Source organism: Plectropomus leopardus, chromosome 12, assembly GCF_008729295.1.
Source record: "Plectropomus leopardus isolate mb chromosome 12, YSFRI_Pleo_2.0, whole genome shotgun sequence".
In the NCBI taxonomy this organism is placed as follows: domain Eukaryota; kingdom Metazoa; phylum Chordata; class Actinopteri; order Perciformes; family Serranidae; genus Plectropomus; species Plectropomus leopardus.
Genome location: NC_056474.1, coordinates 16,431,104 through 16,449,443, shown reverse-complemented (window position 1 = coordinate 16,449,443; position 18,340 = coordinate 16,431,104). Strand labels below are relative to the sequence as shown.

Sequence of the window (18,340 nt, the reverse complement as noted above, 5' to 3'; positions counted from 1 at the left end):
GATATTTCTTGCATTTTAGGATGTTTAATACAGGGGTGGGGTGGGATCTTCCACTGGCACTTTTTTATAAAGAAGCTCTATCTTGATGTATTTTTATGCAATTTGGCATCTTATGTATACTAAAAGATTTGTAAAAAAAAAAATAAATAAAAAAAAAATCACACTAATTCTATTTTGAATTAGTTGTGATTTGGAGGCCACCTGGCACCCTGTTGGGGGCATAATTGTGCCTGTGGAATTTAAATTGGGCATCACCAGTTTTATGGTTATGGGCCCAGTGTGGTATCTCTGGGTCCCTCAACAAAACAAATAGACTTGTTATTTTTTTCTGGTAAGTATGTTTTATTGGCTGTCAGAGTTTCTTCAGTTCACTGGCCATATTGAGACCCCACTGTTGTTGAGCATGATATATTTAGGCCAGGGGTGTCAAACTCATTTTAGTTCATGGGCTACATGCAGCCGAAATCTCAAGTGGGCCAGACCAGTAAAATGATTGCATAATAACCTATTAAACAGTGGTGGAATATAACTAGGTACATTTACTCAATTACTGTACTTAGGTGCAGTTTTTTCTACCTTACCTTATATCTCAGAGGCAAGAGTTTTATATATATATATACATATATACTTATATATATGTAACTTTAATATATACTTTTTTTTTTTTTTTTTTTACACCCATAAACTCAAGAAGGCGTCTTGACCCCCTGTGAAGATTTGGTGACCCCTGTTTGGGGTCGGAACCTCCATGTTGGCAACTAGTGAGCAACACCATTAATAGTTTAGTAATAATTATTCAAAATTATAATATGTATATAACAGGACCATTCTGTTGGTTTTGGTATTATAATCCATTTTTTTACTGATGATACCTCTAAACTGCTAAATGAACAAATGAATTCAACTGAAAATTTTCGCTAAAGGCTAAATGATCTGAGTACTTCCTCCACAGCAGATATCCATATGCTCTTGTGGAATAGGCTTACTTTCAGTGTCATTTATGGTCACCTCCTTTGCTGTTGAACCATCGTAACCTACTGTATATTTTTTTTCTTTCAGAGTTGTAATTTGTTCATTTTGCATTTCTTCTTTGTCAGCCGCTATCCCTCATTACTTTGCCATGGTAACTGTCTTTTTCCAAACACTGCATACTTAGTTTTACCCTGCTCCAACCACAACTTTCTTCTGTTTGCCAAAGAAATTCTTTTTATTTGTATACTGTTTCTTTTTATATTACAGTATTATATTGAACAGTAGTTATATTATGACTTGATAATCTTAATCTTATTAAGTCATAATAACATAACAGTGGCAAAAATGCACAGCTACACCTCCTTATTGCTGCTGCCAGTGATTGTCTACTCTGTACATTCTGCATGTCCCCTGTGAAGCTGAATTGATTAATTAAGGCAAAAATCTTCTGAAATCAGTGTGGTTTGTTCTTTCACTTTGAAAAGCTAAATGATCTGAGTACTTCCTCCACAGCAGATATCCATATGCTCTTGTGGAATAGGCTTACTTTCAGTGTCATTTATGGTCACCTCCTTTGCTGTTGAACCATAGTAACCTACTGTATATATATTTTTTTCTTTCAGAGTTGTCATTTGTTCATTTAACATTTCTTCTTTTTGTCACATGCCATCGTAATGCACGAAATAGTCCCTTCTACTTCTGTTTTACACTTCTGTTTTACACTCTTGTGATCACTCCAGTGCATGGAAGTCGTGAAATGTGCAACCATAACAACGTGACCTCGGTGTTTCTCTTTGTTTCGTGCAGCTACAGTGTCCAATCAGACGGCGGACTTTCCCCTCACGTCATGTTTGATATTTTTCAGTGGGTGGGAAGGAGGAGATTTGAACTTTGAATCGTGAGCAGCTCCAGTCAGTGACAGCTGAGCGAGCCGCGGTGACAGCAGGGAGCAGGGAGAGACTGTGTCAGGACTTCAGTCACCAAAGCTCAGGAAATCATGTCGTTCATTCTTATGAAGAAAAAGAGATTTAAGTTTAAAGTTGACTTCGACTTGGAGGAGTTGTCATCGGTTCCCTTCGTAAACGGAGTTTTATTCTGTAAAGTCAGACTCCTGGATGGAGGCTTTGCCGAAGAGTCGTCTCGGTAAGATTTCTTTTTTTTTCTATTTATAGTAACTGTTCAGTTTGACCCAGCTGTAGGTGAATTTAAGTGAAACGTGTTTACGTGTTTGTTGGACACTGTTATGGTTTCCCTCTACATTCCTTTACACTTAACGTTTAACGTGTAGTTAACGTTTAGCTACAACACAGTAGTTAACGATGGGTTAACTAACGTTAAACTTACGCTAGCTACCAGCTGACACTTGACGTACCGAGCCAAGAGTTAAAGACTTTCTGCTGTGAGGCAGTTTGGCCAAACTTTAAAATAACCAGCGACACTAAAAAGTTCAATAAAACAAGAGGTTTAGCGTTATTTTTTAATTGGAGGAAATAATATATTTTTTTGTTGTCCTATATAAGGGACTGTTCTGTATTTATCAGAGGAGGGGGTGGCTGGGGTGGAACTTTTTTTTATTATTATTATTATTTTAAACTGTCCCAGGGGCTACACTACTCTGTCTTGAGCGTCCCTGAGTGACTTTAGGGACATGCATGACCCCCCCCCCCCCCCCAGCTTAAAATAGTTATTAGATTTTTAGAAATGCACTGTTTAACGTGTAAAAGTTCAAAGTTGTCAAAATCCTGAATTTGAAAAAAAAAAAAAAAAAAGGCTCAATTTTTTCACTCTTGACATGCATGCTGGTTAGTTCATGCAAAAAGTTGATCTTCAGTGACATTTTAAATAAGACATGTAGAATAAAGGGATTTTGATTAAATAGGCCTATCACTATTTTAATTTTAGATTTATTTTATTGTATTTTATTTTTTTCTGACAGCAGCGTAGTCCTACATAATCTGTGCAAGGACCATCTAAATTTGAAAATCCAACGATAATTTATGTTTTTACAGTTTCTGGCAATGATTTATGGTGTGATTTTGGCGATTTTAAAGAAAGCATGGAGTCATGCTTTTTTTAACAATTGGCTGTAAAATAAATACAAAAATACAGCCATTTAAAGTTGCATGCCACTCCCTTAAGCCAAAATAAAAAAAACCCCAAACATTAGTCAACTCGGGAGGGACTAATGTTGACAAAAATAATTGACATGCCTTACCCTTTTTATCCCTTTTTGCACCATCCCCTTCCCTGTCATAAATAACGAATAATCCCTAATGTTACACAGTTGATCGGAGCAGTTGCTAAGCAACCAGTACAGTGTGAGTTAACATTTCAAGTTTCTCAGTCAGCAGTTGGCTACAAATAATAATGACAATCAAAATGATTATCTGGTGATTAAAATTAATTATGATGGCAAATTTTTATCAAGCAAGTCTTCTGTTTATTTTTTATTTGTACTTTTAGATTTCTTCTGTTGCAAAGAAGCATACAAGGTAAATTCCCTCGGGCCTGTGATTATACTGCTTCTAACGTTAGCATTACATGAGTCACTCTGGAAAAAAGTACACAGGCGACGCACATGTCAGCCGCTATCCCTCATTACTTTGCCATGGTAACTGTCTTTTTCCAAACACTGCATACTTAGTTTTACCCTGCTCCAACCACAACTTTCTTCTGTTTTCCAAACAAATTCTTCTTATTTGTATATTGTTTCTTTTTATATTACAGTATTATTTTGAACAGTAGTTATATTATGACTTGATAATCTTAATCTTATTAAGTCATAATAACATAACAGTGGCAAAAATGCACAGCTACACCTCCTTATTGCTGCTGCCAGTGATTGTCTACTCTGTACATTCTGCATGTCCCCTGTGAAGCTGAATTGATTAATTAAGGCAAAAATCAATGCCTTAAAGGGCCGTCATCTTTCGAGTAGTATTTTTATTTGAATGAAGTGTTGTGCACATTTGGGATTAGACAACTGATCACTTGTACTCATCAAGTTTGCAAAGAATGAGTGAATATGCATCATGTAAGGTTTTGGAAATGGCTTAAAGCCTGAATGAAGATTATGAGCACACTTCACATACTACACTACAAAATATGATTTGCTACATTCTTCTACAAAAATGCACAACTTATCTTTCATCATTCCTGGTGGTTAGTGACACATCTGCCTCTCCACGCACTGGGTAAACTATGCATAGATCTGGTAGATTCGTTAATAAAATCTGCTATCTCAGGATTCTTTTGTGGTTTTGTTCCTGTATGAAGAAGTGTTTCCACATGCACGTCTCTCACAGGGAGCCAGTCCAGGCCAACTGCGTCCACTGGAGGAAGAGATTCTCTTTCATGTGTAAGATGAGTGCCAATGCTGGGACAGGTGTACTGGACCCCTGTGTGTGCCGGGTGTCTGTGCGCAAGGTACAGGACTTTATTTTCTATTTTGCTGACACTGCAAAAATGCATAATGGCAGTTTTCCACAGCAGAGTCCAGATACTTAACTGGGGCATGAATGTACTAAGAAAATGTTTATGCACATGAGATCAGAAGAACTGTTAATCTGTAACCATATCCCAAGTGTTTTGTGCAGAGAGTCATACTGAAAAAAGTCACAAAGGCTTTAATGAAAATAGTGTGCGAGATAGTACTAAAACAGGCAAATGGAACCTCACTGATTTTTGTGTTTTTTACATTTCAGGAATTGAAGGGTGGAAAAACTTTTGCAAAGGTAATACTCCTGTTATGAAGTCTGTAGACTGGCATTGGATGTAAACATAGCAGCTAGAGCATTCTTATCATAAAATTTATGTGATAACAGTCGGCCTCCAAGTGCCCTTAGAGGGCTTTTCGGTGAGTCAGTTTATCAGGAATGTTTTTATTTCTAGTTTCCGGCTTTGGTTACTGATTGAAAAACCTGTAAATTAAAACCTACGCTATGTTAACCAATAACTTTGACGTCTGTTAAATAATTAGGTTATCTGAATTCTTAAGGACTGAAGTTCATGTCTCAGGCACGTGTGGTGCATTTCCAAAAACTTGAGCTGGCCTGGATTTCTTCAAATGTACATTACTGTGACACCATAGTATCATAGAGCTTGTTTATACCTGGTATTAACATGAGCTTCAGTGATCTGAAAACAAGTGCACTTTCCACAGGTGACTGAATGACCCAAGACACAAGCTTATACCAGGTGTAAACAAGCTCATAGGAAGATGTTTTATGTATGAAAAGATTGTTAAAGCTGGTACTTTGATAGACATTAAGTGTCAAATGTTTCTAACTTGTTGATCTCTTATTTCCCTGTGCAGCTGGGCTTTGCGGACTTAAACCTGTCTGAGTTTGCCGGGTCTGGCAGCACCACACGACGGTGTCTCCTCGAGGGATACGACACCAAGAACACCAGACAGGACAACTCAATTCTGAAGGTACGGCAGTGTTTTAGCACATAGATCCACAATCCTCCTTTACCATGGGAGTCTCTACCACACAGGCAGTGTTTGGTTCAGACTAATCATGTGCTCTTACATGTCTGTACAAATATGACGTGATTTAGCAAAGTGTAGATGAGCCAAAAACCTGTTCTTGCGAAACTGCATTGCTCTGATAATCACTAATTCACCAGCAAAAGTAACAATGTCATGGATGGAAAAGTTGGATTCCCTGACAGTAGATGCCACACATGTCTGAGTCTGTGAGCTATGAACTACCCTAAACATGGGAATGAATTTAAAATATTTTTCCTGGGGCTCAGATCTACAACAGGCTTATATTTCACAAAATGTTATTCCTGACCATGATTAACAGTAACCCTTTGAACCAACACTGCACAGGTTATATGCAGCTTTTTTTCTGCCTCACATTTACAGTTTTAACATTACTATTTCTATTGTTTTTTTTCCTGTTACAGGTTGTCATCACCACACAACTTATGTCTGGAGACCCTTGTTTTAAAACGTAAGAGCTTATCTTCATCTTGTATCTGTTCATTTTTATTACTCAATCTGAAAGTCTGAATACAAACTTAGTTTGAAACTTGTTACATATTTATTAACTTGTACTCAACTGAAGTGAAATACACACATTATATTTTGTGGTTACAAAGGAAGTATGTCCCCCACTTACAAAAGTCTGCAACCACAGAGGAAGCGTCTTCATCACATCCTGTCTGTCACCAAACTCAAAATACACTCGGTCGTCTCACCAACATTCACCGAGTGTTAAGTTGTGAAGTGTTATACTGTAGCTGAGCTCTTATCAGAGTCTGATCTGAGAGCATATAACACTTCACCCAGACATTAATCTACCTGACATCTGTTGTGAACAACAGCTGATATGTCATCAGCTCAGGCCATAGGATGCATTTTCTCTTTTGTCATAACACTTTGTCATGAAGGGCGTGATGTAACAACATACTCCGGCCAAAGCCTGCACCATATGCAAACAACTTTCTGTACAAGTCAGTACTCCTTCAGGTTCTGACTCCCTCTTAGTATAATAATACACAAGCCAAGGATGTCTAATGTGCAAACGCAAGGGAAGCCTAGTCATTCATCCCACACAGTGTTACTCATGTGTGTGACGGAACAAGAGAGATGATGCTGGTTGTTTTTTACACTGTTTGTCTGCCTCACCGCCCTCATTCCTGTGTTAAACATTGCATCGCAGTAGCAGGGAAGTGGGGTTTCCTGTACTGAGGTGCAAAGTTGCTAAAAAGTAATTTTGATCTGTTTTAATAGACTTATTATCCACCATAAGACTGTTGGTGTTGATGTTTGCTTGCTGATTTGTTTAAATGCCTACTGTTTACCCATTACACAGTGTTTATACATGTTTGATGACTGCAAACAAAAACCGGCCCAGTGTTGCTGTGGTTCTGGCCTCATCACTTTTTGCCTGTGAAGCAGAGGAATATGCAGATTTTGATGTTACAATAATCAATACCTTGTGTCTTCTACTACCAGTAGAGATACAGATATGTGTGAAGGAAGCTGGGTGAGCATTTGAAAATTGGTAGAAATCTAAAAGCATTTGCAAAACACAGAGCATATTCTTAAATAATGGTAAGGGTAAAATATCTGAATAAGGCTTTTCTGATTTATTTAGAAAACTAAGTTAATTTCATTAATGGTAAATTCATACACTATATTTTATGCTCCCCTTTAAGTTAAGATTAGGAGCTACATAATGTGGTGAACCCTCCCTTTAAGGTCAAGGATGGTTTAGATGGCAAAGTGATATGAGCGATGTGTAGTGATGAATCACCTTGCTGTGTGTTCAGTTGAGTTGTTGTTGTCCTACTGATGAAGTGGACATTAAAGTGACGGAGAAACTGAGAAGACATTTGTCCCCATGCTCTCCTTACCCGTAGCCTTGAAGTAACTCAACTTGTAAAGTTTAGGCTCAAAGAAAGCAGTCTTACATTTTCCAAAAATGTTTCTGTTTTCACTTTAACCAGGTTAGAGTCAAACTTCAGTGTCTATGTAAACATACTTGATGTTGATGAAGCAGCTGAAGGAGCTCTTTTCCAACGTAACACTGATACTTCAGACACCACCGTGCCTCTCTGTAAAATCACTCTTCCCTGTGTTCCCTTTAGTCCCCCATCAACTGCCATGACTCTGGGAATCCCACAGGCTGAAGCAGAGTGTCTCCTTGAAGACAGAAAGGGAGGGGACCTGCACGTATCCCATTCACTAACCGGTGTGTACATACAGGTGTAAAAGAGTTTGCTGCACCTCACGATAGCAAGATTTTAATTTTAGTTTCTCAGCTCTTTACAAAAGCAGAGCAACAGCTTTTGTTGTAGACAGGAGTTTTGACAAACTCTAATAGCATTTACAAGGACCCATGATTTATCGGGTACCATGATTATTCAAAAGTCAAAAGTAACAGTTTCAAAAGCATCATTACTATTTTCTTTTCACAAGCCTCTTAATAAAAAGCATGTTTTAAAAAAACAAATGAATCTTGTTGGACTTACCATTAAGATGTCTTCTGAGTAGAAGTTTTAGCTGTGTGTACAAAAATGTTGATAACAAGACCTGTGAATACTTGTGTAAAATGTTGATGTATGTGTATTTATTTTACTGCAGAGACTCCAGGAAAGTCTGTATCAGTTCCAGAGGAGCTGGTAGCGTATGGTCACTCTAGAACACCCAGCTACGCAAGTCAGCTATCCAAAATCTCAGGTACCAAACACAGAGAGACATATTTATTCACTTCAGACAAAAGCACTGTTACAACCACACCAATTGGAAAAATCATGAGCATAACCTTTGTTGGGTTTATTTCCTCTCCTGTTTTGTAGGTTACAGCTCAAATCACTCCAGTTTAACAGATCTGTGCCATCGGAGGAGTGCGTCAGGAGGATCTGCCTCCACGGGCATCGGCAGCATCATGGAACCCAGTGATCAGCAGGGGGAGAGCAGGACCACTCCCCCAGTCTCTGCAGCCTGTCACCACGGACCTGAACACCCTTCTACCCCCGCTAAAGTTCCAAGGTGTTGTTTTTATTTCTTACTTCTTACGTCTTCTTTTTTAAAATAAAAAAAAAAAAACACACACATTTTATACAAACTCTAACATTTCCACAAAATATATTGTCTTATGTCTTTTTTTTTTTTTTTTTTTTCCCCCTATGAAGCACATTTGTGTAATATTCCACCATGTTTCTGTTTCCTTCAGACATCCCATAAAGCAGAACTCAGTGGAGAATCAGCTGAAGAGAGTTGATGCCACCAGGGTGGATGCTGATGACATAATAGAAAAAATCCTGCAGAGCCAGGATTTCAGCCATGGCTTCTTGGACTCCAGTGCAGAGGGTGTGTACAACTAATCCGTAACTTAAGAGGACTTATGAGGGCTGACTTGGAAAGATGCCTACCGCTCTGCTGATGGGATCAAATTACTCAGAGGTGTTGCAATGCAACAACACAACGTCTTTTAGTACTTTTTTCAAATGTTGAGTTGCTGAGTAAATATTAGATGTTCATTTTGGCAAAACATAAATTGGGTGTTGATTACCAGCTTGAATATTAATATTACAATTTATTTGATAAAGGATTACAGGGGTTAGGTTGCATAACATTTTAATGAATACTACAAGGTCAGTTTAACCTCACTGATAGCTGAACACACATTGTGGCCGCCATGTTACACGCCCATGTCCTTAACGAAAGACTTAAATGAGGTCAGTCATTTATTATGTTAAGAAATGGCGACTCTACCTAGGTAGAGACTGATGTTGCATTTTTTCATAGTGTAAAAATACATCTTTTCAACTACATACCTGGATGTACTTTGAAAGAGTTGATCCCTTTTGCTACAATATCCCAATAATGGAACGTTGTTTTATTTTTTCGAATTTCGAGAAACTAAGGTCATAAACCGCCATTCCTGTTTAAAAAACAGGGGCCTGCATGCTACATCATCCACTTTCAGCAGTCCCTGATTAGCTGCAGACATTTTCAGCTACAGAGCAGATCCCTGATTGCCTCAACAAGACCGTGGTGGATTGAAATCTTTAAGATTTGCAGAAAATCGAGACTGACACAGGGAGAGAAACAGAATGTCGAGCTCACATGGTCAGGATGGTCTTAACAAGCTAGCATTTTAGCAACATTTCAGAAATAATCTCCATCCACACTAACCAGTCTTAAAAAACATATCACTTTATGATTGATGTACACTGGCCATGTGCTTGTCAATGAAAATAGGGAGCGGTTTGTCTATTCTGTGATGTCACAGGAGGAAGCCATGGCGATGGGAAGAGAGCGCTCACACAAGAATGATGAAACCACAAAATCTGTGCAGACCTAGCTGTAATGTTTTGGCTTAACTCTTATGACTGATAAGATCAGGAAGCTAACATGGATGTCTCAGTCATCGTTTTTAAAAATCTTTTATCTGCCTCCCCAGACTTAAACGTAACCGTGCGGTTTACAAAGTAGAAACGGGTGAGCAACATTTTCAGAGGTCTTCGTGTTCAAAAAACGCCACAGTAGTGTGGTCGTAGGCATAAACGTTGCAGTAATTATGCATTTTTAAAAAAAGACATATTAGTGTGGATGTAGCCCAAGTGTAAATCATTTTCAAACCACTCTGGACTGATTAGCAGCATCCTTATTTCTAATGTTTGTGTGTTGTGTGTGTTGCTGCAGAGGAGGGGCTCAGCCTGTTTGTTGGTCCTGGTGGGAGTACAGCCTTGGGAAGCCAGCACATGAGGTGGGTGTGATTATGTAACTGTTGATTGTGGGTGCCACGCAGCAGGCGTTTATTACAAATCTAAATTCATTGCAAATACACTAAACTGGGATTCTAAGAAAGAATCTGTTGACCACATGATGCGATGCTTTCGATTTCTCAACACAGTGCTAGTTCTGCACCCAAAATAATGCACCACAGCCAGATCGGATAACGACCCTCACTTCCTGTCATGCAACACATTGTGGCATTCTCTTTCAGGGTCGCAGCTGGAGCCTTTGAGCAGGTGGTGATCAAGCGCTAGGCTTTGGGAAGCATGTGCCTGTCATAAAGGGTGCTGTATTACACCAATGCGGGGGACACAAGACAGAGTTGTGGAGGTGCCATCACAACTTGCTCCAGCCTCACTCCAGGAGATTTAATTTCTCTTACACAATCCCTCTGGATCTGACCTACAATGTCTGTTGAGCAGGAGAGCCTCCTAGTGTTGAAGAAGTGGAGGTGACGGCCATGTTATTGGAACATTTTGTGACTGAGAATACTGGTGTACTGACATTTTTGTTGGTCCTCTATGAAAACTGTCAGATGAGGGATTAGTACTGTAATTCTGCACATTTGCTCACCTTTCTCGATGATCTTAAAGCTGTAAAGGGGGTTCTCTGTTATTGAAAGGAGTATGCTATGTATCCAACATGTTGTTTCAACATTTTACTCATACCATAAGTGTCTGGAGAATGGGACTGTGCCTGTTCCTTAAAGTCCTGTGTATTTAAAATAATAGAAAACTGACATTGTGAAATGTACAATGGTTACAGCACCATTGTGTTTGTAGCCCTCACACCTCTGTTCACCTGGTTGTGAGGGAGGATGCTTTTAAAATACAATGACATTTTTTTATGTTTTGTGATGTCTATTTTGAGTGAGAATATGTGTTGAAGTCAAAAGAAATGAATTTATTTTTACCACAGCTTTTGTAAATGTGCCAAAATTAGTAAAATGTATATTTGCTGCCACTTAAGACGTCATATCTAAAGTATGTAAGCTATATATGTATTGAAAATCAACTGTGTAAAGGTCATTATGTTTTTTTTTGTTTGTTTGTTTTTTTTTTTTTTAGATATATGTTGTTTTTAATATGGTAGAATGTTGATGTTGTATTTAAGGATTTAATAAATTAAAAAGTATGCACTCTGAAAATTCCCAGCTACTTTGTTTTGGATTTTTTGCAGTGGGGGTGTGAAGGGATTATTTCCCCCTGTAGCATTAAGGGACTGCACTTTATCAGAGTAGGGGGTGGCAAAATTAAGGCAAAAAAAAAAAAAAGATTTTATTTTAATTTTCCATTATATTTTTTATTTTAATTTATTATATTTTACTTATTGGGCTATATTTTATGTCAAAAAGAAAATAAAATCTGGGGGAAAAGGGAAATTTGTGCTTAAAATGACAAATGGATATTGTAACAGTAATATCTCCCGGTTGGCACAACAAAAAACATTGATATGAAAAACAAAATAAAAACATCTTTTAAATACACCACGATAAAATAATTGCACATTATCTTTAGAAAACATTTGGATATATTTGTTTAGCGTAGTCATAAATGTGGCGTTTTTTGAGTGCATGACATAGAATCAAATAACTTGTTGGTGCAGACATGCTTTTATTTTCGAAACAATCGTTCACCGTGTTGACGTTTGCAGCAGTCGGTTCACACTGCACCACTAACATTACAGTTCCGGTTCCACCTCGCAACCGCATCTTAGCTACAACGACGGCGGGAAGTTGCTATCATCAATTTAACCACCGAACAGCGACAACTAAACGGAAGAAATTGTAAAAGATCGACATTTCACTACTTTATATTGATGGATCTGTAATCGGAAATACGCTAACTGTTCTCTAAGCTTAGCGGCGTGGGATTCAGCCAACATGGCTAACGTCGGCAACCAGCTACCAACACAGGCCGTTAGCAAGCCTGCACCAGGAAAACATGGAAATGTATTGCCCCTGTGGGGCAACGAAAAGACTATGAACCTCAACCCAATGATTCTTACAAATGTGCTGTCTTCGCCGTATTTTAAAGTTCAGCTTTATGAACTAAAGACCTATCATGAAGTTGTGGACGAAATCTACTTCAAGGTAACGTTAGCGAATGCTAAACCGCATGCTAGTTAAATAACCACCCGTCAAGCTACCGCTAACGTTACCATCTGTGCGTTACTGCAGTAGTCAAATAACAAGGGAAATAGCGGTCAGGCTGGGTTAGTTATGACTTACTTAGCTTCATGGCTCTCCAATGTGTCAGCTTATACCACACAATTAAGCACAAATATGTAATGTTCGTATTAGTAATGCTCTTAAGCTAAGGGCTAACGTTAGCGATTGAGCTAACAAGGTGCCGTTGTTTGGCTTAACTGTCGTTGGTTTAACGTAACGTTTTGTTTATTCAGATTTAGTAAATATATAATTATGTAGTAGTTTAACGGTAGGCCAAAAGTGTAAGAATTATCATGACAGTCCATCGCTATGTAAACACATTAAGCTGCGTTATTTATTTGGATGAGGAACATCCACTTCAGTCTTAAGTAAGCGTTTGTCAGGAATCCTCTAATGTGAGTCGTTAAGCAGACGGATGGGATCTTTCAGATGTGTAATGGCAGCTCAAATAAGCTCCCATATACACGTCTGAGTGTGTAATCTATCTTGATTTTGCTCCGTGTGCCAACAGGTGACTCACGCAGAGCCTTGGGAAAAGGGAAGCAGAAAGACCGCAGGCCAGACAGGAATGTGCGGAGGGGTAAGTGAGAAGTACGTGCTTTTTATATTCCCCATCTTTTCCCCCCTCTGCATTTCCCTTACCGGTGTGGACACTGATGATTCACAAGTATGACACACTGACGTGATGCACATGTACCTGGATTATTGCCCAGGAATACTGGTGTCGTTATGAGTAGGTTTACTGTCGACAGTGTGCTTCACGGATATGTCTTCGTCCTTGTCAGGTGCGTGGAGTTGGGACTGGTGGTATTGTGTCCACTGCTTTCTGTCTTCTATACAAACTGTTCACTCTCAAGCTGACTCGCAAACAGCTGATGGGTCTGATCACTCACACAGACTCTCCATACATCAGAGCACTTGGCTTCATGTACATAAGGTAGGTATTTTTTTGTTGTTTGAGAATGCCGAAGTTGGCCAACATAATTCTTCTGTTAAGTTTTTTTTCATTCATACTTTCAAAGATGCTGCGTATTGCTTGTTATTTTCGTGTTTTATATGAAGCATTTTGTTTGCTGACTTTCCTGCATGTTTCAGAAGAAAGATGCTTTATACATAAAACTATTTTTATTGAAAATATCACTTTTAAGATGTGATCAGATAGATGTAAATAACCGCTACTGTTATTTACTAATATGCAGCTGAAATGTTTCTAATATGTATAATGGAAATTTAATTTTAATGTTTTAGTTAAATCTCTGATTCTGCGCTCAGATCACAAAAGGTTTTACTGAAATCATTTTAGTGTTGTCAAAAATAAAGATTAATTGGCACATGTTGATTTGGGGAATTTATTAATAAATTAACGAATTAATCTTTATTTCGAACACACAAAAACAAAACACATATAAAGGAAAAAAACACCTTACTTACAGCAAGTGCATAAAAACATGTTTTTGACAACACTACCTTGTTATAATAATATGCAGTAACAACATTACACTAAATTATCGCCAAAATTAATATCACCTGTTGAAAAATCAGCGTGTGAGGTATCGTTGGAACAGATCCATAAAAACATAATTGAAATTCTGACTGCGGCATGATTCTGTGATGCTTTATGCTCATTTTGTGCTCTCTGTTTTGCTTTGCCTCAGATATACTCAGCCCCCAGCCGATTTGATAGATTGGTACGACGGCTTCCTGGATGATGAGGAGGTATGTCACCTCGGGTAATAATTTGATGCTTCTTTCTCTCCATTAAATACACAATCGCATATCATATGTTAAAAACTGCCAGTCCCTCCCCCCACCCCCCCCCCCTCCCCCCCTTCTCATGCTCCTAGCTCATTTTTCACCTTTGCCTTCATTTGGCTTAATTGTCCCCAGTTTTTGTCCTGTAAACCTGAGTAGCTAAGTTATTCGCTCACTGCTCTACTGCTGTTTTTTTTATCAGGGTAAGTACCATATATAATGCTGAGTAAATCTTTTGGCCAATGTTATATATTAAGGCATGCCCTTTGTTTTTTATCAGGACTTGTTGCACAAAACTAAATTTGGGATAAATAGCGTCATTTGGATACACACTCAAACAGATGTAAATGCAAACTATGGCACATGTCAACTGTTGCATAAATCTAATGTGTTTTTGCCATATTTAACTAAATGTTATTTGATTTAATTTGATCCCAGGCTGTGCAGCCAGGCCTCATCTGATGTTCTGTTGTATTATATTTGAATTGATCATATGAAATCCTACCCAACTGGTTAATTCCCCTGTTTTTTTCTTTAGATGCCCATTGTGCAGCAGGTGAATTGGATATTGTATCTCAGCACTGTTGGGTTGCGTGTGTGAGTGGAAAGCAGCTGTTCTCTACAATATTAAGTCAATAATTCTTCAACTGCTGTGCACTTGCTTACCTGCTCCAGTCTGTGCTTACACTGTGGGCAGTTTTTATGCTCCCACGGCCCCTAAAGAGCCCATTGTGCTTTTGGGAGGCTGCAGAATGAAGCCACGTGGCTTTTAGAGGACGTGTATTAATGTTTTCCGATGACATTCTCCTTTCCCTTCATTTCTGGTCTATAACAGCAGATGCAACCACTTTTTGAAGATGTTGTTTTAAACAGATGATATGAAGGAAAGGAGGTGAAGTTTACATTGCTAATAACATCTGCGTGATTATTAAAGCTCACACTGTAAATACAGACTCTAGAAATGCCAGACAGTTTAGCTCATTATTGTTATTTTTTAGATTTTTCATTTTCTTTTCCTCTTTATTATCAAAGTAAAGCAGACACATTTGATTAATATGAGAGATTAAGCTAGATGAACAGAGGTGAAGGCTCAGTACTTGGTCATCACAAATTACTTTTTGATTTGAGGCAATTTTGAAAAAGCGATTAAAATATCCCAAGCCCTGCCCGTATGTGCTCGTTGAGTTTTTCTACGTCTCTCTCCCACCGTTATATTCCAGGAGCTCGACGTGAAGGCAGGAGGGGGCTGTGTGATGACCATCGGAGAGATGCTGCGTTCCTTCTTGACCAAACTGGAGTGGTTCTCCACTCTGTTCCCCCGTATCCCAGTGCCTGTGCAGAAGATCATTGACCAGCAGATGAAGGCTAGGCCTCGTAAGGTTGCTCTGAAGGAGACGCAGGAGGAGGAGGTTGCAGTGGCAGAGGCAGGGAGGCAAGGGGACCGACGCCGCTCCAGGTAATGCAGCAAACTATTCAAACTGTTTAATAATTTTTTTTCCATTGCCAGTCTTACCTGACCCTATCAGTTTGCAGTAATCGCAAGTTATGTAGTCTATAAATTTACATGACGAGGAACTGGTTGCACCAACAGCGCTTACCCCTGGTCTTAGGCTAAGTCGGTCATAACTTGGCACTCTAAGTCCGCCTTAAAAGCTGCACCAGTTGCACCATCTTTAACTGTCCTAAAACCAGGCGTAAATCTTGTGTCTAGTCAGGAGCAGGCATGTAGTCAAACCGCTGATGTCAGACGTGAAGCTGGATGGCTAGATTATCAGATGATTCTTCTGAAGCACATAAAGCATAGGTATATTAACTTATCTGCTGGATGCTGGTGTACCGCTGCCAGCAACACACTGTCCAAAAGCTGTGAGCTGCAGCAAAGTTTGTTTACTTATTCTCTTCATTCACGTAACCTGTGGAGTTTTACCTGCCAGCTGCTGTCAGTCAAACACAGACACGCCTCGCCTGTACATTTCTGTTATTTTTAGTATCTTGATGTCCAAGAAGTGTCCTTGTCTTTTTCTCCAATCCTCCATGGCAACGCCACCACGAACGAGAAATGATCCGGTTAAAAATAATCTAGACAGTGAGCGATTGTCAACAATGTTTCCTGGTCACCCAGATGCTGCCAGGTAATAACAAAAGTTGTGTTGGCATGCATATGAACATACATCGCTAAGACCGTTAAGAATCTACGTAGGTCTGGTGGGTGTAACTGATGTAAACTCTATTTTTAAGACTGATCTTAACAAAGATCAAAATAGCAGTTTAGGACCGGGCTTACAGTAAACACCAGTTGGTGCAGCCAGACCCCAGAAGGTATCATATCTTGAAGCTAATTTTACTTTTTTTGCCAGGACACCCAGGCGGACACCGAGCCCCCGAAGGTCGCCTAAACGGTCAAGGAGCAGGAGCCACCACCGTGAGAAAGAACGCCACGGCCCCAGTTTTGACCGAGAGCTGGAGAGGGAGCGTGACCGCCAGAGGAAGGAGAGGGAGGGCAGGGACCGCGACCGAGATAGGGACAGAGGGGACCGAGGGGACAGGGAGAGACGGCGGTCGCGCAGTGTAGACAGGAACCAAGACCGACGAGAACGTAGGAGAAGTCGCAGCGGAAGCCGGGACCGAAGGAACGAACGCAGAGACAAAGAAAGAGACGGCGGCGATGACAGGAGCAGGAGGAAGGACAGGGAACACCATAAAGATAGAGGCGCTGAGAGGGAGAGGTCCAAGGATAAAAAGAGCAGAGGCGAGACCGATGACAGGAGGCATAAAGACGACAGGGACAGGCACCGAGATGAGAGGAAGGCCAAAAGGTCGAGCCGGAGTCGAAGCAGGGAGAGGAAGCACAAAAGCGGGGGAGAGGAGAAGAGCAGGAAAAGAGAGCGCAGCCACAGCAGAGAGAGAGACAGGGACAGAGACGGAGAACAGCGTTCTCACAAACGTAGCGGTAGCAAAGAGAGGAGCCATCATCAGCGAGAGTCCAGTAATGACCATAGTAGACACAGTGAACGCAGAAGGAGTCAGAGCACTGAGTAAATGTCGCCTCCCAGCAATATTACTTCTTTTACTCCTGTGTTTTCCTTTTTTTTTTTTTTTACACAGTTGTCGGCTCTGTCACGTGTGCTAAAGAGAAGGAATGTGAGCACATTGGACATCTGGAGTTGTTGTCTTTGGCCATTGTAATGTTGCTTTCCATTTTATGTTTTTCTGCCTTTTTCACTTCCCCCATTAGACAATTGTTAGTCTTCACTTGAAATTTGAAAAGTGGAAAAAAATGGCATTTTAATTTTCTATGGTGCGTTCGTCCTCTCCCTCCAGCAAGACGTGGGTTTGTACGTGCAGCTCTGGAGGCTGTCTACACACGATGAATGGTCCGAGATGCTTTACTTGCTGAGTCGGTGCCGAAAGCTTGGCTCAACATTGTCATCTTATAATTTATGTAATTTATAAAGAATAATAGTTATTTTCAGGCAGCACAAAAGCCAAAACATGCATTTTAAAATTCGACTAATATTACATATTACGTATATGTCTGGCAGTTTTTCATGTTTAAGCTTCTTGGTGTGCTGCGTTCAGCAGCAGCGATGTGGATCATCAGTGGCTCAGCACAAAGCAGCTCTCTCCATGGTCGTGCGTAGACAGCCTGAGAATGTTTTCATCCTCTCAAGGGCCGTCTGCAAAGGGTAATTTTTTACCGCACACACTGAGCCCTGCCTGTGCTGTGTTTGAATTATTGCTCTGTTGCATTTTGTTTTCTAATAAAACACTTTTACAAACAGTACAGATCGTTCTGGTTTTGGAAGAAAAGGGAAAGCGTCGTACAACGACAGATAATACTACAGAAACGAAAGGATGTCACACAGGATTCCTGGAGATCCTTAAAAAGTCTTAAAAGGTATTTAATGCATTAATTTAAAAATAAGTCCTTGATTGACATTAAAATGTCTTATAATGCCTTTAAATGTCTTAAAAATACCAAGACATTGGAGGAAGGATTTTTGTTAATCTTTTTTTCTGACATTGCATTGAAAGAGTTCCCATGGTCATGAAATTCCTGCGAAAGTTATGACATTAGAAAAACTGTTTTCCAGGCCTGGGAGTAGTTTGAAATTAATGGGATGTTTTGGGGGAAAAAAGCAATATACACCGTTTTGGCTGTTTAAATAATATTCCCAAAATACTCA

At 39.6% G+C, this 18,340-nt stretch overlaps 2 protein-coding genes across 2 annotated transcripts; both read left to right on the top strand.

Moving 5' to 3' along the window:
• Positions 1–1,923: 1,923 nt before the first annotated feature.
• On the top strand, positions 1,924–11,378 carry LOC121952010 (protein FAM102B-like). Its single transcript, XM_042498517.1, has 11 exons — positions 1,924–2,115; positions 4,278–4,398; positions 4,677–4,706; positions 5,288–5,404; positions 5,887–5,933; positions 7,576–7,679; positions 8,072–8,167; positions 8,287–8,479; positions 8,664–8,800; positions 10,139–10,202; positions 10,443–11,378. The coding sequence occupies exons 1-11, from the start codon at positions 1,970–1,972 to the stop codon at positions 10,483–10,485; spliced, it is 1,098 nt and encodes a 365-aa protein (XP_042354451.1). The 5' UTR covers positions 1,924–1,969; the 3' UTR covers positions 10,486–11,378.
• Positions 11,379–11,906: 528 nt separating this feature from the next.
• On the top strand, positions 11,907–17,937 carry prpf38b (pre-mRNA processing factor 38B). Its single transcript, XM_042498279.1, has 6 exons — positions 11,907–12,323; positions 12,913–12,981; positions 13,187–13,338; positions 14,057–14,117; positions 15,374–15,609; positions 16,511–17,937. The coding sequence occupies exons 1-6, from the start codon at positions 12,114–12,116 to the stop codon at positions 17,190–17,192; spliced, it is 1,410 nt and encodes a 469-aa protein (XP_042354213.1). The 5' UTR covers positions 11,907–12,113; the 3' UTR covers positions 17,193–17,937.
• The last annotated feature ends 403 nt before the right edge of the window (positions 17,938–18,340 follow it).